This window comes from Apodemus sylvaticus, chromosome 4 (assembly GCF_947179515.1).
Source record: "Apodemus sylvaticus chromosome 4, mApoSyl1.1, whole genome shotgun sequence".
Taxonomy (NCBI): domain Eukaryota; kingdom Metazoa; phylum Chordata; class Mammalia; order Rodentia; family Muridae; genus Apodemus; species Apodemus sylvaticus.
The window spans coordinates 32,111,268-32,139,219 of NC_067475.1; the positions used below are offsets into that span (position 1 = coordinate 32,111,268).

The 27,952-nt window shown below is 40.4% G+C and overlaps 1 protein-coding gene across 1 annotated transcript in view; it reads right to left on the reverse strand.

Moving 5' to 3' along the window:
* Col25a1 (collagen type XXV alpha 1 chain) overlaps positions 1-27,952 on the reverse strand; it is a 397,132-nt gene that overhangs the window by 106,338 nt on the left and 262,842 nt on the right. The window contains exons 8-10 of the mRNA XM_052179247.1: positions 8,379-8,450; positions 7,579-7,686; positions 4,265-4,300 (exon numbers count right to left, since the gene is read on the reverse strand). Coding sequence (XP_052035207.1) covers positions 4,265-4,300; positions 7,579-7,686; positions 8,379-8,450 — 216 coding nt within the window. The remainder of the gene's footprint in view (positions 1-4,264; positions 4,301-7,578; positions 7,687-8,378; positions 8,451-27,952) is intronic.

Consider the following 27,952-nt stretch of genomic DNA (forward strand, 5'->3'; position numbering starts at 1 on the left):
AACTTCTTCACTTGTCAAAGAAACAAAACCAGTAAGGGTATATGAAGGAAAGATGTCTTTAAATACATTTCTAACAACTGTTTAGAATCTGGCAGGCTTGGAAGACCTGGAGGATCTGGATGTGACTTGTGCTAGAATCTAACCCTAAGCACTTCCAGTTGTGGCCAGCTGTTAGCTGTATTCTCGTGTCTGGTTTTATAGTATACTGTGTGTTGGGGCAGGTGTATGCTCTTATTTAGGTATAGTTAACTCTTTGTAAGTTCTGGATTCTGCACTTTAAAATCTCCCCTGAACTTCTCCGAAAGCCCAAAGGCCACATTTACAGAATAGATGCTGAGAAGAATTCAAGGGACGCAGGCCTGCATGAGCCCCAGCCATTCCTTCTTACTGTATCAAGCATGCTGTTAATCTTCAGATGATTATTACACAGTATAATGATCCATCCTGGATTATGAAAATGGAATCCCTACCTGATGCACTCATAAACAGTTTTGTAGGTTCATTTTAGCTTCCTCATGTCATTGTCAGAGACATTTGAAATTCATAAAGACCCTCCAGAGCATCGTTAGGAGCCTCATCTAAACAAGCACTGCAGAGCTACTCAAACCAATGGGGGATCTATCCAGACAGGAAAGGAGTGATGCTATTCAGTGTGCTTTGCTTGAACTGGTGGATGAGAAGTGACATCATGGAAGAGGGGCAATGTGATAGGACATACAGAAGGCTCAGTGACAACAACAGGGAGAGCAGAAGTGACAGGACTGCCATCTGCAGTGTTGACAGGCTATGATGTCACTGACTACCCAACCATCCTTCTATAGCCTGTCCTGGGTCTTTCTGTGCGGCTGCTTACACCGCTGGGCTCTTTGTCTCAAGAGGAATACTTCTCCACTATGGAAGTCTCTGTGGTTCGCAGAGCACTTCCTGTCAGCACTTTACTACTCGATGCTCGTAATGCAACAAGACATGTGGAACAGCAATCGCTATCAACAGTGTACGCATCTGTACAGAGGATACAGACCTTGCCACCCAGCGAGTGCTTTCAAGACTTATCACTGTTGAGGGAGGCGGTATGCCTTTCTTCCTATCGGACTTCTGGATTAAAGCACACACACACCTCCACGAGAGATCTTGCCTCATGGACCACTATAAATGCTAGATATGGTGCCACATTCTTATAATGGTAGGATTCAGGAGGCCAGGCAGGAGTATTATGAGTATGAAGCCTGCCTGAATTAAAAAAGTGGTTTCCATGCCAGCCTGGAAAATGGCAAGCTGGATCTCAAAAAAATCTCAGACTAAACCAAATCAAAACAAACAAATATTCAAGCATATATCCAGCCCACTCTTTTTGAGAAGGGTTAAAGTCAACAGGGATCATGCATGCTAACAGACATGTATAGAACATACAAACTCAGTTTTCTAAGAAAAAGAATTAAGGATTTATGTTGTTTTACACAAAGGCCCTGAGAAGGACTGTTTGAAAGAACCAAATTCTCCCGCAACTTTAAAACAGGTTGATTCAGGAAAATATGATTCATCTAAAACATAAAAAAACAAAAACCCCAAGCCTTGATGAATACATCTGTTATGTAAATTCATGCTCACCTGTACTGTATAGAAAACAAAGAATGATGATAACATTCTCCTATACAGTTCTCATTACATATTTTAAAGAGATTTACACTAATTTATTACATTTGTCTCTGACCAGCTTTTAAGACAGGCAGAGACTGTTATTTTTTCTGTACAGATGAGAAATATAGAGGTTAAGTGACTTGCCCAAGGTCAGACAGGCGCTCATTCATGCACTGCTCTGCGTGATGGAGTTTTAACGGGGTAATAGAGGAAGTAATGTCCTTCCTCCTAGTTTTTTTTTTTTTTTTGAACAGCTGTGAAGGCTATTAAAACAGAAGTAGATGATCTCACAAATACAATGCTGAATGAAAGAATCCAGACACAAATGTCGACAAACTGTAAGAGTCACTCAGTATAAAATTCAAATGCAGACAAAACTAACTCAGAGAGACACAAGGCAGAATGGTGGCCATCTTTGGGATTGGGGTGAGGGGGGGAGCAGAGAACTTTCCAACTATTGGTCTGGCTTGTACATTAGTTACATTCACTTGTGAATGATCATTGAGATGCACATTAGGATTTGATCGCGTATATATAAATAAAAAATGTTCACTTAAAGAAGTATTTACACCTTCAGAAAAAATAATCATCTATAAATGCACTTTAGAAGATCATTGAGCCTTGGGCCATTTGTGATTTCATTTAAATTTCTTGGCTGCATCTAGAAAATGAGCCATGAACTCATTTGAAAGATGGTAAAGAAAGACGAAAAGGTTTATAGAAAATACAGACAATGTTTGTCTGCATTTGAGAAAGTTTTATATGAGATGGGAAATAGAAGCATCCTTCTATTAGTATAAGAAATTATAGCACTATAATTCATTTAGGGCTATGCAAAGCATTTTTTTTTGGTAATGATTTAAATTAGGAGTGGAAACAGCTTAGTAAAACAAGCACTTAGCCTGTGTAAGGCCCTGGGTCTATCTCTGGCACTCTTAAGAACACAGTCATGAGAAACTGCAGGAAAGTGAGATTATGAATTGTTCATATAATCCGTCCTGGAGAATAGGTATTACCTTAGGGAGACAGAGAACATACTTTTCTAAAAACACCTGTTTAACCAGAAAATACTAGCTATGTTTAGGATGTGGCACTAGGTGCCAGAGAGGGAAGTTGAGGCTGGGGCAGTGATAACAGGAACAGACTCGGGTACACAAGGGCTCCAAGAATGCCAAGTAGATTTCAATGCAGAGATAAATAAAATAAGTAGATTTTGATCATTTCCCAGGACAGAAATTTATAGGTGCTTAAAACAATATCAAAACTTGTTTCCTACTTTTTCAAGAATTCCTTTGCTCTGAACCTGTACACCATGAGCTAATGTCATCTGTCCCTCTAGGCAGGTGCTACTGATGATAAATGTTTTATGATTTTCCTTTAGAAATGATATGGCAAAGATAATCTGTACAGAATGATCTATCTTGATCTTATAGGTCATGAATAGAGTGATTTCCGTGTGGTGGGTGAGGCTTGGCCCCAGGGTGCATTCACTCCACAAGTGATCATTTCCACTTGCAGAGTGGCTGGGCTCCCCAGTAAATCACCATGGAAGGCTTTGCCTGAAGAAGGAAGCCTTTCCACATTTGCATGTTTAGTTTTGAGCCAGCTGTTGTGCTTCCATACATAAGCCTTCCCAGGCATGCAGTAAGAATTCTTAAGATAAATTTTATGCCAGAGCTAACTGCCAGATGTGACCATGGACACTCAAACTTGATTGGCACACTCTCCGCATCCCAGGTGGGCCGGAACCATCTCTGACATTTGGTACCAGAAGGTTCATCTCATTTTCTCCAAGAAAGTTAAACAATCATACGGCAGATTAGAACGGCAGCTTGAGAGAAAGAGGAGGTGGGAAGAGGTAGTTGACAATGTGCTTTTTAGGACTCTGCAAGCTGATGTGACCTTTATTCACTAGCAAAGGACAAATCACAAGGAACTGGGCCTTTTGTGTTCAATTCATGCAACATGATTTCATTATGGGATTCTTGCTGTTGCTGAATGGTAGAAATCCCTGTCTTCCCATCACAAACACCACCACCACCACCACGCATCTTTCTGTGGATCTGTAGCTGTGGTGGGCTTAATGAGAATGGCCCTCACAGGCTCATGTGTTTGAATGTTCTTTGACAGGATTAGAAGGATTGAGAGGTATGGCCTGGTTGAAGTGTGTCCCTGAGGGGAAGGGAGGGTGAGCTTTGAAACCTTAAGCCAGGCCCTCTCTCTCTCTCTCTCTCTCTCTCTCTCTCTCTCTCTCTCTCTCTCTCTCTCTCTCTCTCTCTCTCCTGCCTGTGGATCAGGATACAGAACTCTCAGCTACTTCTCCAGTACCATGACTGCCCATGTGCCACCATGTTCCCATTCTGAAGCCGTAAGCCAGCCCCAGTTAAATGGTTTCCTCTACAAGAGTTGCCATGGTCCTGGCATCTCTTCACAGCAGTAGGGTACTGACTGAGATGGTAGTCTTGTGATCCTTAGCATATAGTACGCAAGGCATGGTATTTTCTTTTATAAATTACTCTTTCTGTTATGGGTCATATAAAAAGACCGATTACTCACACATAAACCATAGTTTTTAATGACCTCTCTTTCTATTGTTTTTATTAAGAAAATAAACTGAATTACGTACCATCAAGCCTTGTTCTCCTGGTTTTCCTGGTTCACCCTTTAAAAAATTAATAATAACAGGTAATTAGAAAGCATCTAAAATTTTTCAGTCATTTTTTCCAACTATTGCTAGTCATGTGAATGTCAAGTACCATTGTTTATTTGTTTTGATTTTTAAAGATTACATAGAGTATAGACATTTCACAAAGAGCTAATAGCCTACCCTTGGCTGTAACCTTGTGTTTTAGGGTTTGATAAAACTAGTCTAGATGCTCGTGTGTTCCCCATGAGGGAACTGACACAAAGAACTCACGCAGGCCAGACAGGCACACTCAACACAGCATTATATAGCAAAATGAGCAGAGGCTGATTTTGAAGTTTGTTCTTTTGCATTAGTCAGAGCTGAAGTGACATGTTTATTAAAACTGACAGAATATCCTGCTATTTCATAAGGCTTTATTTCACAATGAGCAGGTCCATGTGCAGCTTACTACTGTGTTTTACAGTTACACCACAACGACAGCCTCTGGCTACTGGTTTACAGAGATCTGTGCCTGTCATTCTATCATATGTTGATGTTGCTGGTCATTCAAAAAGTGATTATTTTCTTTAAAAATATATGTATTTATTTGTATTTGGTGTGAGTTCTTTGCCTGCGTTTATGTACCTGCACCATGGTTCCCCACAGAGACCAGAGACACTGACTGAAGTCGAAAGGGCAGGTGTGAACCACCACGTGCTGGAAAGGAGAGCAGCAAGTTCTCGTCCCTGCTGAGCCGCCATCTCTCCAGAACCCAGTTTGCTTTTACAGAATCTTTTTTTTTCTAGTGGTTATGATAGTATATGCAAATTACCCCTGAGATGATTATAAAAGTCAAATCTACGTGTGCAATTCTTTAGTTTCTTTGCCCTTTGTGTGAAGGGGACCACTGCTAGAGATTGACATCTTGTGTCTTCTTAGTTATTGTCCTGCCTGATTTTTGAGATAGAGCATTTCACTGAACTTGGAACTTGGATTTCACTGACTTGGCTGGCCAGCAATCCCCAGGGACTCTCTTGCCTCTGCCTTCCCTGTGATGGGGTTACATACTTAGCATGCTGTGCTCAGCCTTGACATGGATGCTGGGATGTCAACTCTGGGCTTCATGCTTGTGTGGCACTTACTGACTGGGCCAACACTGCAGCTCCCTTATCTTTGTCTCCTGATAGTAACTTCTAGCATAGATTTGTTTCTGCTATAATATATAATATATAATATATAATATATAATATATAATATATAATACATAATATATAATATATAATATACTATATACTATATATTATATACTATATACTATATACTATATACTATATACTATATACTATATACTATATACTATATACTATATACTATATAATATATAATATATAATATATAATATAAAATATAATATATAATATCTATTTTTTTCTAGCAATAATGTGTTGGACTATCATTTTTGCTTTGTTTTGTTTTTAAAGATTTATTTATTTGTCTAATGTATATGAATACACTGTAGCTGTCTTCAGACACACCAAAAGAAGGCATCAGATCCCATTACAGATGGTTGTGAGCCACCACATGGTTGCTGGGAATTGAACTCAGGACCTCTGGAAGAGCAGTCAGCGCTCTTAACTGTTGAGTCATCTCTCTAGCCCCGGTTTGTTTGTTTGTTTTAAAACAGGTTTTTATACTGTTTTCTCAACTGGTAAACTCACTGAGTAGTCCATGCTGTTTTTTAAATATGACTTTTAAGAAAATATTTATTTTATGTACACATGTATTTTTGTCTGCATGTACGTTGTCTATGTCCTATGTGTGTGCAGTGTCATCAGAAGCCAAAGACAGTGTTGGGTCCCTGGAACCGGGGTGACAGATGGTGGTGAGCTTCCATGTAGGTGCTGGGAATCAAACTCAGGTCCATGGAAGCAGCCAGTGCTCTTAACTGCTGAGCCATTGCTCCAGTCTGTTCATGTTGATCTTGAACTCACAGCACCCTTCCTGGCCCCGCCTCCTGAGAGCTGGCATCACGCGATTGAGCTACAATGCCTGCTAGCTTTTAACTGGTTATTTGAAGACAACCACTTTATGAATAGCTGTCAATGAAAGCTATCAATGCCCTCCAAGCTCTGGAAGGCTCTCTTCAGGGAGATCAACTTGAGACAATGGTGGACATGAAGAAGACAGGATTAGAGTGAACTCATCACTTTCAATTGTTCAGGGAAAGCAGTCCCAACCAGCTGCTGAGTCAGTTCCTTGCTCATGTGAGCAAGCACAGGACCTTCAGAAAGGGAAATGGGGCTCTGGAGAGCATGACAGCAAACAGGGATGCAATGCCCTGTATCCTCACACATGGGATAGTTCTTAGAAAAAAAAAGCAATACAAAGATGTATGCATTAAAATGCAAGACAACATATGATAACATTACCAACTATGGCTGGTTTAACTTTTCCTCCCTTGGTTTTCAAGCATTTCTATGTTGTTAGAAAATATTTCCATCATTACTTTGGAACTGGAAAAATCACGAATGAGAACAATTTAAGCAACGCATTAAATAAAATTTAACTCAGCAATAAGCCTTAATTCCTGGCCCTGGAGGCACAACATCAAGCAAGCCATTTTTTTTTCTCATCCATATATTTCTTTAAATTGCTGCGCTGCCTGTATCAAGCTGTATCATTTATCCGCGTCCTAGTCTTTTGATACTGATGTGACTAATCTTAGTACTGAGTTCATTTTTAACTGATTTCTGCTAGATAAGTCTCAGATAAAAATACAGAGCAATAATATGGTCATACCCACTGATATTAGGAAGTCATTACTTTTTAACTGTTTTTATTAACACTCTTAGCCAAGTCTTTTGGAAGGGATCAAATACTAGCAAGTTGCACTAGCTTTCCCTTAGCTGCTTGTGGCTTTACTGTGTGCACTATTGGCCTTTAAGCAAACGTTATCAGTATTTGGCTTAATTTTTTTCCCCCAATAGTATCTTACTTCATCCAAAAAGGCGGTGACATATCCAGTGGCAGGCAGGATACAGGCAAGACTGGGCACTTCTCACCATGAGCTTCCCAAAGCTTACCTAAGATCCATGCAGGTGCTGTCTGTGGGTCCCTGACTCCTCTTGGGCTGAACAGTTCGATGGAACATTGCTCATATGTCCTGTGATACTGTCCTCTCATGCCACCGCCCCTGCTCTGTCTAGTCAGCTGACCTCTTGGTCCTATAGTCCCTTACCACCTGTTCCACCCCACTTCTTACCCCTTAACATGGAACAAGAACGGGGAGAACAACAATCCAGGAAGAGACTCACGGGCACTCCTGGCATTCCTCGGGGGCCATCCTTCCCTGTGTCCCCAGGTGGGCCTCTTGGACCAGGAGGGCCTGGGGGTCCCGGAGGCCCTGCCTGTCCTTGGTCGCCCTGGAATGGAGGAAGGAAATGAGCCAACAACAATCGTGAGCAGTTAATATTCAGGTTCCCTTTCAGCACTTTAAATTCTTATCATCCAATCTACATTTATGTTTAAAGAACAAGTATAAATATTATAAATATAAAGCCTGCTCGCAATCTATCCACCAGCAAGGAGCAAATATTTATCGTGAGAGAGCCAGACAGATGCTAAGAAATTAAACCAGCTCTCATTCAGACAGCACGGTGTCAGAGTGCAGTTTATTCCTGCATCCGGAGCCACATAAAGCCCTCCTTTAACCATGCCCATGGCAATATACTATTGGTCCTATTTACCCCAATCATTGCGTGGCTGCATTTTCAATTTGAAATATATTCACAGAATCTGAGATTAAGAATAATGGACTTCTACCCTGTTGTATAATAGATGTATAATTTATCAGCGCCAGAGGGCTGAAGAAATGTATGTCTATTGCTGGTGACAACTGAAGTTATTTTAATTAAGAAAAAAAGAAACAAAAGCAAAATAAAAACAGGTGGACTTTCTACACTGTCAGTCAGTAAACATAATTTTCTTCTGGAATATTGACAAAGGCCCACCCACCCCCTTGGCGCCATGCAGGAGAGAGAAATGCCAAGCAACCGTGCCCCAGCAACAACTGAACGTAAAGGGGAAACCAGACTCCAGCGGGAAGCAGCACTACCTTAATCAGCCGGCGTTTAATGAGCTGCTGATCAGCAGAGAGAAAGCCATGATTGATTTTAGGAAACACCATCTGATCAGTCAGGTGAAGTCAAAGGTTGAAGTTCAGAGATGAGAGAGTTGAAGAATAAGCATCAGAAGGCCCCGAGGAAGAAATAAAGACATACACATTAGCTTCATAATAACCATGACAGAAAACTGGTGCTCATGTCTGACAGACCTTCAGCCTCAGGAAGAAAGACAACCTTGAAATGGAAGGAGTCCAGACTCCTTCTGATTAGAAACAAGTCCCTTTTGTACCCCATCATTTGGATGTTGGGTGTGTGGGGGGGGTGTCTTTCAGTGCACCCATTTACAAAAGCAAGTCAATCAGAATGACCTCGTAGTCAACATCCTGAGTAGAAAGTCTATAGACAAAGCACCAGTTCCAACTCAGTCAGATTTGCCAACCAGCATAATGTGCCGTGAACCAGATATGGACACCCAACCCTAGAGTACTTAGAATTACTCAATTGGCTGGGATCACAGGACATTGGAAGGTATGTGAATCCAGCCACAAATAGGAGGCAGCCTTGCAGGCAGCCTTTGGCTGTCACTGTACATGCCAAACTTTATTACCCTCCTCACGAATGCTCAGGAGGTTCTCTCTTAGACCCTATCTGACCTCCCCGATAGGCATGAGGTCTCAGGGCTCAACACAGTCACCTGCCATTGCTAGCCGAAGCTGGGAAAGGCCAGGACTGGTTCTCATTCACCCTTATGCTGCTTGTGGCTCTGACTGAGTAGTTATGAGCATCATCCACAAACCTTGACGGTGAGGATCTGATTGCTGTGGAGGGCAGCGACTGTGGGGAAGCCTGGTAGGCCCTATGGACGAGGCACAACACCAAAACAACACGACACAAAACGTCACACAGACATTTCACTGGTAGACAAACAAAACAAGAGCCTGTCTCCAGCCTCCCCCCCTTCCTGCTCAGGTTCTGAGCTCACGGTGACATTCTTAGACACAAGAGGCCCCAAGGCAAAACAGTCATCCCATAGAGTATGGAATGGCGAGGCTGTGTACTCATTGTGTGGGCACAACTATGGACTGTGTGCACGTTCTTGTGTACAGTTTGTGACTCTTAATATTTCTGCAAACTTCTTTTTAAAGGGTTAGTCCAAGATGGAGTTAACCACAGACGTTGTTATGAGAACATTCTGCCTACTGGTATTCTGTTTACACATTAGGACTTATACTGCATACAAAAGACATATTATTTCTTTTATCAACAACAACAGTAAACAAAATTTTATTGTCAGATTGGAAGGACTCCTCAGAACAAACATAGCTCCCCGCACATGTATTACCACCCAACACATCAATTTTTTTTTTCTCTCTGATGATGCGGCAACTCTCAGGTCTGCCCTGTTTTAGGCTCTCTCATGAGGGTGGTAGATGGAAATCTGTCTCTTACAGTGTGTGTGTTTCGTGTCAGGGTGATTTACGGTCACGCTCCATGGTAATCGTTTTTGTCATGTAACTTTTTCAAGAGAATTTGACAGTATGCACAACCCCTTAAAACAGAAAAGTGGTTTTGGATTCCTTAGCCAAGGAGGAGAAGTTTGAGCAACCTAGAGTGTAGCAACTGGCATAAAGTTATTTACACAGTGTTATCAATTGGGGAGATCTGAAAATAAGAAATCTCTGGCTTTGTTCCATTTCTTTTTTAAAACATTTGAAATTGGAGCCTTTTATCCCATTTAAAGCTACAGAACTGTTTACTATGTAGGTTAATGCCATCTCTACCAATGGATAGCTTCCACTTCCTCCATGTTTGTCTATTCTCCTGTTTGAGGATTGATATTTAGCAAAGGCCAGAAAGTTTCTAAGTTTTTAAACTGTATTTGTTTATTAGCAGGTTATCTTCTCATTTTCCTGATGTTGGGGATGCATTTTTCTTTTTAAGACAATCAACAAAATTGGTTTTGTAGCATGAAGATGTGTCTCAGAGCTACTGGTTCAGGTTTTGATTCTCATTGTTTAGCCTAAGTTTTCAGGAAGCCAAGCAAAGGAAACCTTACCCCTCATGCCAAATCTACTCTGATAAGGGTATTAAGTGGCCAGGCAGGTTTGAGGTGACCCGTGTCCTTTTCTGATTCTCCCTAAGTGAAAGTCCTTTAAACATCAACTCTGCACGAACTCAGAAATGGCCCTAGTTGGGAAACAGATGTGTACAATTTGCTTTTGTTTTTACTATGGAATATGAGTTTAAATTGTTATTAGATGGTAATGTGCCAGGATGCTCCCATCTGTGACTCATTAGCCCTATATTACACAGTCAGAATTTTATATATAAATCTCATATTTATGTAACAGAGAACAAAAACAGATACAAACAAGAAGTTAAGAAGGAATCAGGATCTTGATTAGTGGTGATAAATCACACTGTCACTTGAAACGTGATTATCTAACAAAATAGTTTTAAATTAAAGACCTTTTAACAGCACACATGGTACACCTTTCAAGGGGTCTGAGATTTCAACATATAAACAAGTAAGTCACTTCTTGTGTTCATATTTGAGCAGGACCAGATTGTTGTTGGTCATATTTGCAGCATGGTCACACAAAGGCACCAACTTGTGTTACTTCTTGCTCTGGCTCCTGTTTTATTATGAAATCTAAAGAAGGAGGTGGCCAGGTAGTTCTCACCTGGACAGTTGTTCAGTCTACATCTTTAAGAACTTTGTCTTGTACTGTTAGATAACATATCTCAGGCATGTTAACTGTGAAATGCTACCTCATGGGCTCAGAGACGAAAAGTACAGACTTCAGAAATGACCTTGGAAGGGAGTAAGGATGTGTAGACAGACCCTCTTAGATTCCAACAAGAATTTTAAGACTCTAAGCTTTTATATCTGTGGAGAAAGTGATCCTAAAAGTTTGTTAGTTTTAATTAATATTCAACATTTTTTAACATTAAAACTTTATTGTTAAAAAATTTAAATCAACAATTTAAAACTTGTTCAAGGTATTTTTTTTTTTAAATGTGAAACAGATATTGTTACATTTTGGAGTAGAACGGGTACATTTTAAGACATATTACCATTTGCTGGTGATAATAAATTCCATCTTACAGAAGGCTGTGTGTACCTCACAGGCAGACTGTGCTGCCAGCATTGGTGCTGTCTATGATGGTGACTTTTTAGGTAGGTTCCCCTAGCTTTCCATGCAGAGGCGCACTTTTAAAAAAGCAGGCCATTTCCCCACCATTAGTCAGAGCCTTCTCTAAAGATGTGAGATGGAGAGACTTCACATCTCATCTCAGCTTTACGTCTCAGAAAACGCGCATGGTACACAGATGGTCCAAGCGGGCATGGGAAAGAAAAAAATGTGTCCCAGAAAAACCCGGTGAAAGAATCCAGAAACAAGCCGAAATACTAGAATAACTCAAACATATTTCACCCCTAAATATTTTGAATTCTTAAGAAACAAGATGTGCAAATGTGTAATCCAGACACCCTCACCCAGGCCACATTCTCACCCAGGACCAGATACATTTTTCAGCCACTGCTTTGCACGAGGGCTCAAAAGGCACAGTTACCCTCTAGAAAGTAAAGATGCCCTTGGCCCAAAGGTACTTACACAAGTAGCATAAGCCAGGAGTAATGCTTCTGTTTGGTAGCCACAAATATAAAATGTCATTGTCATTTTTATTGTATATTCAGTAATTGCATGATTACATTTTAGTGAGAAATTGTGTTTTGTCAAACACAGTCAATAAAGCATCCGGAGAGGCAGAAATGTAATCCTACGTGCTGTATTTCAGACTTTGTAAATTTCTAGCTTGTGTTTATGATCATTTATTTCTATTTGTTTTACTGTTTAATACTAGAGAGTCTATAAACTGACAATCTTTAAGTGGCCCTTGTTGGTCTCAGTCTATGTAGCACTTACTGTGCTACATCATGAGGAGTCAAGGGCATGTGGGATCCCACGCTAACAGCATCTAATACCTAAGAAAGTAGAGGAAAAGAGGTAGGCGGGAGCCACAGGGGTTGATAAGCACTCCGGTGGACCAATAGGAAGGCCAGAGCCAAGTGCTGTGGCAACATCTGTCCTTCCAGCACTTGAGAGTCTGAGGCAGGAGGATCCCAAGCTAGAGTGTAAGGCTAGCCAGGTTGGGCTATTTGGCAAGACCTCACCTCAAGAATACGCAAACAAGTAAATCCGTATTAAAAGCAGCTAGAGGTGCAGTAAAGTGTGAAGAGGGTAAGAGCTCATCTACCACCCAGATGAGGTTGGTGTGAGAGCAGAGCTGAAGACAGACTTTAGGGAGATGCCGTAGGAGCACAGCTGCACAAACACATCCTAGGGCCAGCGAGAAGGACCAGTCAGTAGTTTCCAGCGCCATTAAAAAAGGATTCTCAGCATGTACCAAAGGGAGCATGCCATGGCTGTCTCCAGAGAGGCCTGCCAGAGCCTTACAAATACAGAGGCGGAACCTAGCAACCAACTATTGGACTGGGCTTGGGGTTCCCAACAGAGGATCTGGAGGGTGGTCTGGAGGAGCTGAAGGGGTTTATAGCCCCATGAGAAGAACAATGACTTCAGATACCCAGACATCCCAAGACTCCCAGGGACTGAACCATCAACCAAGGGGTACACATAGTTCCAGCCAAAAATGTGGCAGAGGGATGCCTTGTTGGGCATCAGTAGGAGTGATCTTTGGTGAGGTAAAGGCTCAATAGAGGCCCCAACAAAGGGAAACAGATGGGGGGGAGGAAGAGTTGGGGAGCAGGTGGGAGTGTATCGGGTAGAGGGGCATATACAGGGAGGCAGGGGGTGGGAGGAGGGGTAGGGAATCGTTGGGGAGGGGAGCTTTTGGGAGGGGGAAATTTGGAAAGGTTTTACCACTGGCAATGTAAATGAAGAAGATACTCAATAAAAAAAAAGATTAAAAAAAAAAAAGAAGGATTCTCAGAATGTGTTATTTCCTTAAAGACAAGAATGAGACTAGGGATTAGAGCATGCTCACTGGTCTTAGCTTGAACAACACAGGGTGGTGGAGGGGATCCAGAGGGAGAGTGGAGGTTTGGGGCAGATGTTGTCACAGATGTTGAACTGACTCGTGGATTTGCTAAATTTGAACTGAGGGATGGAATGGTAATTGGATAGGTCCCTAAAAGAAGAGCGAGGTTTGTGTGTACATGCAAGGCGTGAAGGCAGCAGTAAGATTTGTTGGGAAGAAAAGCAGACTATTTCAGGGGGAGGAGGCAAGAGAGGACAACAGCTGGTGAAAGAGCAAAGAGCAGTGATGTGTGTGTGTGTGTGTGTGTGTGTGTGTGTGTGTGTGTGTATGTGTGTGTGTGTAAAAACATCATGTTGAAATATATTTACGCTGATTAAGACACAAATAAATGAAGATGGGGTAGGAATCTGGAGTCATGTGGCTGCATAAAGCTATCTACAGAGACTGTGGAGAAAACACAGATATGGGGAAAGAGTTAAAATATCTGGGATGAGTAGAGGTGGAAGCAACCAAGAAGAGATTTCATAAGAAGTGGTTGAGCCTGCAGGGAGAGGCTGCCTTTCTTCACAAAGAGTCTACATAGGTAAATGACTCAAAATGAAAGATGCATGTACTTTTCTAGTGCATTCTTAATTTGTCTTTAAAATATGCATAAATGACCCATAATGAACAGGCTAAGGCTAGCCCATGGGAGTGCAGCTGAGACATGTCTGTAGGGATATAGAGGGGGAAGATAAATAATTATTTTAACTATAGAGTCAAGAGACCTCAAAAGCAAACCTGATTATGTGAGAAGCACCATAAAGCACATGTGTTATGAAAAAGAAAAATCTCCTGAGTTTTTCCATAACGTATACTACAGTGTCTTTGTTTGCCCAAAATATATTCAGCATTACAAAAATAATCATTACAATGGGCATGCATGTGCATAAGAAAAGATGAATTTTCCTATAAGCAGATAAAAAAAACATCTAGTTAAGGAAGGCCACATGGGGAAATGTTTTCATAGAATGCAAAAATATTGAGGCTCAAGAATGATTCTGGTTTAACTATGATTGAGGCTAAAGAAAGAAGACATTGCATGAATAAAATCTGGTATTAAATTGCTTATTATAATAGATGTATAATCTCCCTATCCAAACCCAACTGGATAAAGATAAAAGACTAAAAGGTTTCCTGAATGACCACATAATATGCCAGTAGGAAGCTGTGAAGATCATGATCTATAATTTATGGAAGAGACAGACTTAATGAGCATCAATTATGGAAAGTTAGTTTTATACTATCAGATATTTTCAATTACTCAAGAAACAAATTCTTTCCATGGATGCTCCAATTTCATTGTTTCATCAAAAATATTAAGTTCAGTGATTATGTCTCCTGTACATGAATGTGAATGATAAGTGAATTTTAAATACCAAAGAGAGAATGATGCAATAATCTCTTCACTGAGAAACTGCTTTAAATTCCATAGCTATCAAAATGTCAAGTAATGGCAAAATGCAAAACGTCTCTCAGTGTGCAGAAAGATGGCAGGACCATCCTGAAAGTCGTCAAAGCAAACATTGCCAAAACTATACGAACAGAGCCAAAGGCTCAACTTATGTATAATATTTAATGAGAGGCTAGGGGTGTTTGAAAAAAACCTAAAGACATGATCTCAAGAACCCTTGTAAGAATGTGCATCATTGCAGAAAGGCTGTCCTGGCCTGAGGGGAGCAGAGACGTATAGGTAAAGGATGTCAGGGAGAGGAAAACAACAGATGTGTTACCTTGGAAAGAGACACAGAGATGCAATCTGTATAAACCTCATTTACAAAGAGCTTCTTCTCTCCATATCAATATCCAGGGAGGAATCTCAGGTCAAGGTTTTAAAATGGTGATTAAAAACCAGCCATGATGATAATATCGAGGGAGCGTTGGCTGATAATCACATCGAATCTCACTATGTGCAGGGCGTTAGTCTAAGAAAATGCTCTTTGGATCTCACACCAACTATTTGCCAGATAAGGTAGTCTGAGACAGATAAGGAAAAGGGTTTCACCCACCTAACTGTATCAGACCTGCATCTGCCTCAGGATACCTTTCCAACCATGAAGTCTTCCCATAATTGTTCAGAGTCCCTGTGTTTTCCCTCCCACCATTCATTCATTCATTCATTCATTCATTCATTCAAGAAGAACTTCATACTATCCTGCTATAAGCAAGTGAAGGTTTTTTGACATTGGAATTCTGAGGCAGCCTTCTTCTGGGCCTCCGCAGGGATAGCTTTGCTCTGCTTGTCTATGCTCTTCTGTTTGAACTTTTCGGTTACCTTCACCCTCCCCTCCGCCCCTCCGCCATGGCCTTAGTTGGCTCTCTCCTTACTTCCTCAGTGAGGAGGCACGGTCGAAAATAAGACTTCTATACTAACATTCTTCGAGACAAAAAATGCCGTAAAGGTACTTCTAAATGAACAAAGTTAGTGGTCCCTCAGTGCAGACGAAAGCTTGACTGCTGACATCGCCTCAGAGAGGCAGTGACACTCAGTGACTAAATGATGGTGTGATGCTAGACGGGGATGTCAGGACGGCCTTGCATGAGAGCCTCCTGCTGGAAGATAGCACAGAAACAGCAAAGGGCTACTGAGGTCCACAGGCCAGCGCGAACACTGTGCCATGCCACATCTTCAAAACGAAGTAAAGAGAATGATCACATGCACACACACATAAACACACATAAACACACACACACACACACACACACACACTTACCAACCAGGGACTGTGAAATAGAACAAGGGGAGGAGGAAGATGTGGAAACCCCATGGAAACTGGAATTCCTTTTTTGGTCAACTCAGAGAAATGGACGTTCAGACTTAGAAGCCAAGTTACTACAGAAAAATTAAGTACGGTTTCTTTCTCCCTGCATTTAAAAATTATATTCATACTTCAAAGGGGTAGATGATGATTTAACCCAAGATATCAAAGTGCATAGGAAGGGAAGAAAAGTAGCTAACGTGTCACAAAGTAAAGGAAGACTTTACCAAGGACTAGTTAATTTAAGACTTGTAAATGAAAGCCCTTAAGGTCCATGGTAGTTTTTGACTCTATGGTCAAGATAAACATTGGTAACAAGAGAAGATCTGTGTTCCTCTTCTAGAGGTACTCTGGACTGATACTTGAAGTTCTAGGGATTCTCCAAGTTCAGAGTTTGTCTTTTACTTGAGCTAGGTCAGGATACTATGCCAACCATCAGAGTTCTAGGGTTCCTGTGGGAATTTCCACCGATGAGGAGTGCATCCCTTCATAAAGCAGTGGCTATTAATAATTAATGCAAAGTACAACACAAGACTGTAGGTGGTTAACACATGGGGGAGAGAGAGCATTAATACAGACAGCAAGTAAAATGGAAAATGTACTCAACTGCCTGCTAATCAGGGCAGCACACAAACGCATTCAGTCTCAGGGAAGGAGGCAGGCTCTCAAGGACAGAATCTGAGATGAAGATATGGATCAAGCACACCCTTCTTAGGGAAAAACCTGGAAAATTTTGATAGGCTCTGAATGTGGAAGGACTGAAGGATACTTACAGGAGATGTAGTGGGGAATGATAACCTAGTTTAAGGAAGGTAACCCTAGTAGAGTTGGGAAAAACAGATTAAAAGCAGAGGTTGTATATACCATATAATTTTTTAATTGCAATTTCAAAATTCAAAATGGGTGAAGATGAAATTATCTCCAAAAGTTCAATTTTTTTTCTAAGTTTGTAGCAATTGTGTCTGGGAACAAAGCTTACTTAAATGGATGTGAAGCTATTTCTGGTCCCTAAAATCCTTCCTAGTATGAACATGTCTGCATTCCACCGAAGAACTTGATGGGTAGATTGCACAGGACACCTCTCATACAATATACACTATATGAATATTACCAATGTTCTATTTTCTCAAAACTCAAAATTCTGAAACACATTTGACTTTGAGACTTTCAAGGTGAAATCATGAGCTTAGTTCAATATTGGTAACATAAAAGGAACCTTAAACAGTGTGAATGAGTGTAGGAAAAGAGTGAGCTTTAGATTTAAGGCAATGAATTTTCAGCTAAACAAAAATGCTCAATAAAGGTACTCTGGGAAATGCTCCTCTTAAATACATTATATGAATTATGTATTATAATTTGTACCAGTTTGCAGCAACTAAAAAGATATTCACTTTGTACTCTTTGGTTTTACATGTTAATCAGGATTGGTCTGATCACCACCTACATGGCATACATCTTTTATGTAATTTCTTTAATAAATACATATTCACATTTATAATTAGCAAATATGTTTCATAGTATCACAAAAGCAATTCTATGGAAATTTTGTTTTTTATTAAGTAAAGAAGCTACAGGGGGCTGGGAAGGCAGCGCAATGGTTAAGAGCACTGGCCTCTCTTCAAAAGGATCCAGGTTTAATTCCCAGCAACCATTAGAAAGAAAAAAAAATAAGAATCTCCCCAAATACTTAGAACATTGATTTGTTTACCAAACACTCACTACACAGCAGTTTGCTTAAAGTGAACAAGAGTTGGCTAAATTCATGCAATATGCATTTGAAATACAAATTTTGAGTTAACAGATCTCTAGTTCTCAGGGATTCTTCATGCTAAGATGGTATAGAATCACGACAGTGTGAAAGCCACCTCTAAACAACCCATGTTACCCTGTACTTGAGAATCTGAAGTCGAGGGCTCATCTTGACTTAAGTATACCCTGTCCATTTCCCAAACGGAAGTGTGTATACCTGCAGAGGTGGCATGGCATGGACCAGCAAAGAGAACAGCTCTTATGACAAAGGAATCATCAGCTAACAGGGCATCTGATCTGGAAGGGAAGTGGCCGTCTATCCAGATGACTTGAGGGAGAAGGCCAACACTTCATGCTGGTGCCTGAAAGCTCCGTCTACTGCTTTGGCTTGGTGGCTATTTGCTAAAATTCTTCATGGAACATTCAACTAAGCCTGGACTCTAAATCTCTTGGCCATGCCCTCTGACTGGCAGCCTCTCCATAGCAAAGCTGGGAGCATGCCATGAACTTCAGTCCGTGGAGGATACTGTACTTCCTGCTCTACTTCAGGTGTGCCAGGCCCCATGGAAGAAGTGCCATTGGAATAACCAAACCCCTCAAAAATGATTTTAACAATAAAAAAGATGATGCTATCCTTGAGAAGTTCACTAGAGTGCATTGCTCAGACTGACAGTGCTATAGGTAATTGTTTCACAGGTCTATCTGGTCCTGTGTCCTAATTTACCCCATTAGTCAATATTTTAATTTTATGGTGATCTCTCAGGGTTTGTTTCATTGGGTAAGATTAAAATAGAATATGGAGATTGAAAACATACTAGAAATTTATATCATTTTAAACAGGGGCTAAAACTATGGACTGTAAGGACATGTTCAAACATTCTACAATTACCTTTTTACTTCATGTCACCTGTACATATGGAACGGACCCTACCCAAATGACCATAAGGACTTAGCAGACAGAAAAGAAGCTGTTGAGACTAGAATGGAAGATCACTGGTAGAACACTAGCTCAGCATCTACCAAGCCCCCTCTTCCCTCCTCTCCCCTCCCCTCTCCTTCCCTTCCCTCCCCTCCCTTCCTCTACTCTCTTCTCTCTCATCACAACATAAAATCCAAGAGAGGCCAAGGCTAGACTGAAGCAACAGCTACCCAGTGGCCTTTTCTGCAGAAAGCAAACCAGCTGCTCCCTTGTCCCCTGCTTCTCAAGGATTCCAAATTCAATGTTTTATTTTTTAATGATTGCTTCAGATTGTAAATGCACGTTACTAAATCAATTTTAGTATAACATTTATGTTTGTCATTCAAACATAAATACATTTGAGGGTATGCTTTGGGCCACAGATAACAGTTAATGATCTCTAACACAGTACTTTGGAGAGCAAAATTAGAAACAAGGGCTTTGTTGCCAAAGAAGAGTCTCATTACCAAGGATAACTGTGTTTTGTTGTGTTCATGCTCAGAGAAAGGTTACAAACTGTCCTAGTATCCATCCTATGCTGTAATTTGAAAGAGTTATTCCCAAGTAAAAACATTTCAAAATACGGCTGTTACATAATATTTTTGGGAGATACAGGTCAGAGTATAGATCTTTATGAAAAGAGTTACATTCCTAAAGAATGAAATCATGCCTATGAGTTGAACTCTGGGTGAAAGAGCCCATTATGATCTACAGAAAAACCACAGTATAAGGCTTTGCTGAAAAGAATGTTCCAAAAAAAATAAAGAAAATATCTGAATAAAAAAATAGAGAAAGCAAGAATGTTCTAAATTTGGGGAAATTAAGTCTACATCTTATTGTTATACAATATACTGTCCCTTCCCACATTCCCTCCTTTATTATACCTCCATTCCCCTCCCCCATTCAATTCTCCTATTCCGGTTCTCCTTTTATCTCTTTATAACATTATATTCTATTTTCCCTTCCTTGGAAAATCCCACTGACCTGCCAGACATAGTGCAATAGTGGCACAAATGTTATGGAGGTAACCAATCACTTTTAAGAAAATTAGATTTAAGGTTCACTCCATGAGATGGTGACCATACTATAAGTGGCCAAGAACCTGGGACTAGGTTAGGAAAACCCACTACTACTATTATTTTAAAACAACAGTAACAAAATGGCTCCCAATAGCATTCTGTCATACCTGTGGACCAATGCACTTGTAAACAAGAAAGCTATTTGCAATCAGTTCCTGCTGGGAAAGGGAAAGCCACCAGTTTCTTCCAATGGAGGATGTGCTAGATGGTTTTATGTTAACTTGACATAACCTAGAGTTATTTGAAAGGAGGGAACCTCAATTGAGAAAATGACTCTATAGGATCTGGCTATAGGCAAACCTGTAGGCATTTTCTTAATTTGTGATTGATGGGGGAGGGCTCAGCCCGTTGTGGGTGGTACCATCCCTGGGCTGGTGGTCCCGGGTTCTATAAGAAGGCAGGTTGACTAAGTCATGGGAAGCAAGCCAGTAAGCAGCATCCCTCCAGGGACTCTGTATCAGCTCCTGCCTCCAGGTTCTGCTCTGCATGAGTTCTTGCCCTCACTGTTTTTGATGACAAGCTGTTACATGGAATCATGAGCAAAATAAACCCTTCCCTTCCGAAGCTGCTTCTGGTCAAGGTTGTTTTATCACAGCAAAGGTAACCCTAAGTGAGAGTGTTACTGGGCATATCAACCAGACTGGGGACAGGCCACATGGTGAGAAATAGTTGACCAGCACAAAATGAACCCCATGTTTGTGTGTATGTACCTTTTGTTTCCTTTTGTTTTATTGTCCTTTTATTTTGACAGAGGAAAAAAGCAACTTGAAGTTGAGTGGGTAGTGAGATGGGGAGATTCCAAAGGAATTAGGAGAAGGGGGGGATTACATAGTATGAAAAATTAAAAAAATAAATCACAATATAAAGTAATTTCTTTTTGTTTTCATTTCCTGGTGGCATCTGATGATGTTATTTTTCAGTGAAAAGAAGTACAGGTTTTATTTACATTAAGTAATATAGCAGAGACTATAGTGTTCATATATTCAACTTTTAAACTTTTTTGCATTTATTTATTGTGTGTTAGGAGCTGGGGGTGGTATATGCCACAGTAGTGTGCAGAGGTCAGAGCACATTTCAGGAGTGGTAAAAATCTCTTTTACCACTTGAGTTCTGGGGATTGTCAGGCTTGGCAGCAAATGCCTTTACTCTTAGCCAAGATGCCTGTCATGCATTTAACTTTTAACAGTTGCTTTTATTTGTATATATATAATTTACTCAAAATAACTACTCTGATAATATTCTAATTTTTGCCTCAAATTCCTTTCAAATGCTTCCAAACTTCAAATATGGAAATGACAACAGTCCTTACAAAAAAATGTCAACACTAAAGATTAAATCATCTTGGAAGTTATTGAAAATGAACGCCATAGCAAGCTTTATGAGAATTTTTGTTAACGTCAATTCTCCATTTAAATTCATTGGTTCCTTTAGCCAAGGGAATGTACCCATATGTGACAGAAGCGACATTGATTTACTTCCTATAAAAATCATAAATTTTTAGTAAATATTGAATGATATATATGCTTGATTTGCCAGTAAATAATAATAAAAAAGAACAGAGTAAACAGCAGTGTTTTGCTTGAATGTGTCCATGATCATGGACATTAAAAACGTTCTCTAGTGTCTTAAGATGTACAGAAGCAATGCCCAACTTACAAAGTACAGCTGGTTTTTCATGGATGTTATATTTCCCTCCAATGGGTCTCTGATTTCAGGACCTAAAAGTCACTACGTTTACATGTTAAAAGCCAGGTGGCATCTGGGATGTGTAGATAGGGCACCAGCTCTACCACCTCATCAGCTACAACTTTTATAGTTCCCACATGTGCCTGAGGAAAAACACAACACAAGATGTATATCCATCGTGTCATGACTGAAGGGGATGCTTGTTTTCACATGAGGCACTGCCGAGCATTCTCACTGGTGACATGGAATGCTAGCCATTATGGACCATGAAAGGAAAAGGAAGAATCAATTGTTTTACAGCTCTGGGATGAAGCGTCACAGCGTCACAGCGTCACAGCGTCACAGCGTCACAGCGTCACAGCGTCACAGCGTCACAGCGTCACATTGAGTTGAGGGCAAGCTTCACAAATATCAACTGTCCACTGCCTACGTTTCTCAGTTTGTGAAACATTGGTGAAAGTTACGCTGGGAGAGAGCCCACCTCCTTCCCACTCATCCTTTGAAAGAAGTCTATTGGATCATATATAAGGCAGGGAAGAAAAGAAAGTAAAAGTCGAACCAGGTGTGGATGTAGACTTCTGGATTCAGGGGGAAATCCTGACGACAGTGAGAAAGAAATTTTCATTTGGAACCAGAAATATATTAATGATTAAAAAAAAGGATTTGATTTTTTATCTTGGTCAACTGAAAGGTAAATGTTGGTAACCCTTCCATATTTAGTATCTAATTCTCTATGGTACAGGAGCAAATATAGTTTGTGCATGGTAAGCTTCCAGGAATAGTAGGTGTATTTAACACCAAGGAGAGCAAAAAGGATAGGAACCAACGTACTTAGTTTTGATGGGAGAACTTTTCCAATACTAAGCGTTTGCCTCCCAAGTCAGCCAACCATCCAGAACATGTCCCACTTTTGTGGACAGGAGGAAAAGGAGGAGGAGGAGAATGAGGAGGAGGAAGATGAACAGGAAGAGGAATAGGAACAGGAAGAGGAAGAGGAAGAAGAAGAAAAGTGCAATTGTGGCCGCTTACATTTGCAATCTAAGTTCTTGGGAGACAGAGGCAGGAGGTCGACTTTGAGTTTTAGGCCAGTCTGGGCTATACAGTGAGAGCCTGTCTCAATATAACAAAGAAGGAAGCTCCTGAGGAATCAGCAGGCTGGAAAAATTCATATTGACCTAAATCAGGGCTAGATTTGATGATTAAGGTGAAAATTTATAAGCAAAGCACTGTTTTAAAATACTAAAGATATTTCCTGCTACATTAAGTAGACAGAGTACATATGTAATTTGATTTGAGCAGGGAGACTGCTAAAAATTCTGTTACTGCTGAATTACGAGCCCTAAACTGAAAACAAATGAGAACTGGATTCGTAACTGGCTCAACTACCCACTTGGGTAATAGTCATACTTTTACGACGTTGGTCCTGGTGCATCCAACGTTTGCTTCAATGAAAGGGGCTGGTCTCTTAAACATGGGGCCCAAAATGATTCCTGTCTTCACTTGTATACTTATTTCTATAGCTATCTCACATGCCCAGAAGATGGGAACAAAGAATACTTGCTGGATTTTGGAGCTGGAATGCAAAGGAGGCCATAACGGGATGAAGAGCTTGGTGCGTACCAACCACAGATCAGTAAAAGCAATGAACAGCATGAATGCTGGGAACAAACTGCACAAATGCATTTGAGAAGCTAAGGTTTTGCAGTTCAGGGTGGTGAGAATCTTATATTCTACTATATATGTAACTTCTAATATTGTTTAGAGATCATATAATCCTGGGCTGTGTTACCATCACAAGCCAATTCTACTTTACTCAGACGTGGACTGATGAACCTAATTTCTGGGCATTTACCATGAAGGAGGACATTTTCCTTTAAGAAGGGAGTATTTGGCTAGTTACATCTATGAAGAACAACCACAGAATACTCACACAGATGAACAGAGATGATGCAGGACAGGCCGGGAAGGGATGTGATATGAGAGGCATTTCAAACAGACACGCCTCTGGAGGGGAGATCCTAGTTACAGAAGGTATATTCAGTGTATGCCAGGTTACCGGGTACTGAGAAATATAACCTGGAGGGGCTGGACTGCCAGTACCCAAAGGTTCCTTCTAATCTTGAATAGCAGTGCTTCTAAAAATGCACTGTTTGGTTGTCTGATGGAAGATGACTTAGCCCAGAAGGCAGAACTAAAACTAGCTGTGTCAGCAGTCAGAGAACCATAGACGCCAATTTAACATCAAAGTAGTACTTGTTGAATGAACAGCTGAATTATTTCATGATGTTTAAGACCGACTATCATCAAGGCAACTGATTTCTAAGACAGCGAGCTTTTTGTACCTGGAGCTATCTAACCAGAACTCAGGGACTGTAATTTCATGGTATGGGACAGGGTTTTATAACTGCTCAGCTATGAAATGGGTTTGGGTTGTAACTATGTGAGCAGCCAGCAAATGTCTCTCATCCATATTCTCACCCACAGCAATGCTCTCTAAATAGCTTGGCAACTAGTGCGTACAGACTTTGTTATTTATTTTTAAGGCGGGGTCTTGCTACGCATCACAAGCTGGCCTTGAACTCCTGAGCCTCCTGCTTCAGCCTCCCAAGTGCAGGGATGACAGCACTTGGCCATCATTTTAAATAGGATTATCAAGACTCATCAACAAATTTTGCTTTTTATTTTGACTTTTTAATTTGACTTTTTAATTCTAATGGAGGCATAATTGCCACTCCTGTGCTAACCTAACTGTCAGGTAAAATATTCTTCATGTACACCCAACTCTTGTTTGCCATGTTTTTCTTAACTTTGTGGATCATTCCTCAGAATCTGTGTTTTTTGCTCTCAGGGAAATCAGGATTCAATTTATTTTATATCAACAAGAAGACAGAAAGCAGAGTCAAATAATACCAACCTAAATTAGCTCTTCCTTTTAATATTTGTCAGTACAGCTGTAAGGGACAAGTCCAAACAACTTATGAACTTGTTTTTTTATTAGTGCCCCCAAAGGGCAATTGTGTTAGGAATGTTTATAACGGGAGATGTTTCCATTAATCCAACTATACAACCAGAACAACAAGAAAAAGAAAACCCAGAAAACATGCACGATGCATGAAAGCATGACTTTGTCAAGACGTATACTGACTAGCATTGTTACAGATATTATCTGGCTCCAATAAAATAGGTTCATGCAACTAATTTTATATTATTGCTCTAAATATCCGTAAACTTTAGCTGTGACCAACACAGACATTTAAGTTAGATCATCGCAAGCAATGAACTTATATATTGTTAAACAAAAATCCTTGAAGAAACTGAAATTTAGGGCCATTTCCCCCTGACCCTTGCCTGCTCCTCAGTGATTGTAATTACTCTAATTTTAAACATTCTAAAAACTGAAATTTATCACGTTAATGTTATTTGTTCATTGTTTAACCGAAGGTTTGTATTGTACGTGGCCAGAGATTGTTTTTTAATTCTGCTGTTCTAGAACTTATATTTTAAAACAAACAAACAAAAATCTTAAAAAAGCATAAATTGCTTGGACTCTTGAAACAAAACTACTGAGTTGAAGTAGCACTATTTTTAACCTTTTATATTAACAAACTATGTGTTCTAATAAAGCAAATTCTATGCTATAACAATCTATTAGCAATGCAAGACATTTATGTGATTTTAAAGCAAATACTATATAAACTGTTTTAAAGACAAGGACGTAGCACCTTTTCTTAGAAAATGCATGACTTAGTATCAATTTGTTTGTGACCTAAAAGTCTGAATACTGTGATGCATGTTGTTATCATAACAGCAGAAACAATTAATCACACTAGCTATTTCAAATCCCACTGCCGGCAGAGACATGCACTCTTAAATACAAGCGCATGTAATGCAGAGTGCCTGTTCCCAGGAACCAGACAGATCCCATTCAGTTTCTGCAACTCAAAGTATGACAATACACAGACCTGCTGGTACTGGATCTTCCTGTTTTGGAAGAAAAATCCAAAGGACTGAAATGCTAGCAATTCGTTTGGGTTAACCAAAGAAAATTTATCTATTTTCAGGATCTAGTCCACAGGTCCCTCTGCCTGTAGCTTCTAATCCTCTCCCCAAGAATTACTAACTCAAAACAGCGACAACTACATTAAAAAATTTGTTAGGAATGCTTATAATGGGAGTTGCAAGTCCATCTGCCAAAGAGATAGTGTATGGCCTGAAATTGTGTATTTGTCTACACATGCAAATAAAACTGGCATGCAGCGGGGTGAACCTCCACATATGAAAAACCACTATCTACTTTGGCAGAGGAAGTTTTAAGTGCAACGATTCCAGTTACAAGGTAGAAAGAAGACATTTAATTCCCTTCCTTCTGTATGGCCTGAACAGAAACACCATGTAAGCTGTGACAGCTTCTCAAAGTACAGCCCAGTGGGCAGATGACATTTTATTTGACACGTTCTAAACATCTTGAGTCGTTATAGAGTTACCATGTAAAATGCTGGGTAGATAGTGTGGCTTTAACTCTGCTTTCTTCCCTGACACATTTTATTAGAGCTGCATGGCTCTAAACTGGAAGTAATACCTCAGGCCAGTGTAGAGTTACCGCACTAGCAGTCACCATGGTACTGGGCACATGACAAGCCGTCTCCATGTCTGTTTTGTTTGACTTTTCTGCTGAAAAGTGTGAAATAGAGAGTGAAGTTGTAAATCTCCACATGAACTTTCTGACCAAATCCGAAGTATTTCCCAGATCTCCAGATAGACAGTTTCCCTGTGACTCCTCCAAATTAATTTCCTGCCACAACAGTAGTGCATAATTGTAAGTGACTACTACCCAAGAGGGCAAGACTAGAAAGCAAGTTGTACTAAGCCAGGAAGGAAGGAAGAAAGGAAGGAAGAAAGGAAGGAAGGAAGGAAGGAAGAAAGGGAGAAAGGGAGAAAGGGAGAAAGGGAAAGGAATGGCTTCAGACTGATGCACCCCATCCTTTTCCAATATTGACCCTCCATTGCTGCTTCACTTCATCAGTGTGGAAACTGTGTGTTTGTTTACACACGAAAGTAACACTGGCATGTACAGTAGGGCGAACCTCCAAATATAAAAAGCACCACTGGCCAGTAAGATGGCTCAGGGTGCCCACCAACAAGGTTGATGATCTGAGCCTGAACCCCAAAGAGAACCAATTCCTGTGTGTTGTTCTCTGGCCTCCGCATGTGGACTGTCACAGCAAGACGAGTGAACATAGGATGTTTTAAATATTGTTTTCTTCATCAAAATCAATGGTGATTGTCAAAATGAACTTAAAATTTTCTTAAGCAATAAAGACACAACAGAGAAATGTACGAGCATCTCTCTGCCCAATGATGAATACCAGCCTTGCTAAAGACAGGCCTGATAGAACTACACCCACAGTTTACAACTTTCTCAATGCTTGCCTTTGAAAAGAATGGTAGGGTCAAAATAACTTGACAGGGAGGGCTGAGTCAAGTATGAAAAATTACCCAGTGCTATTGGAATGTATGCTATCTGCAAGAGGTACAGCAGAGTCTTTTCAGTAACAAAAAGCTGATATTCCTTAAAGGGTGGTTATATATATATATATATAATTGTGACATATCAGACTTTTCTAATTTTCTCAACCATTTAGAACCATTTAGCTTCTTAAGTGTATGGGCATAGAGAGTATGTATGTAATCAATAGTTGTGGACATCTATTTCAGAGCCACCATAAAAAGGAGCAAAGAACTTTTCATATATGTGTATGTAAAATGTATGTGTGCACAGACCATTTTCTGTTATGACACATACACACTAATACATGGCACACTGCTTAAGTAAATCCTGGCTTGTGATGATGGTGTTTGTTCATGTTGTTTGTGGTGATGGTTATTATCTGTAATATGAGGAGCAACTTGGACAACTTTCAAAAGGCAAAATCACAGAGCCAATGTGGCCTGTCATTTAGAAGGAAGACAGGTCTGCTAAAGTCCCTTGGCTACTCTGGTTAGCCATAGCTCCTCGATCACGCCCTTCATTCCCTACTTCCTGCTTCATTTTGGTAAGAATTTCCCCTGGACGATCCCGGAAATCTCACAAAGTGATGGCCCCCTTTCAGTGATGATGAGGTCAAGGTTCTGGCGAGGTAGTTGAAGGCTAGGCCGTAACTGAAAGAGCATAGATAAACAGATTAAGCCAGCTTCTAAAAATAATAAGCCTGGTCAAAGGCCCAAGGAATAAAAACTTGATTGCGTTTCCCTTGGCCTTTCTTCCTCCATTGCCAACACAGAGGTTGATC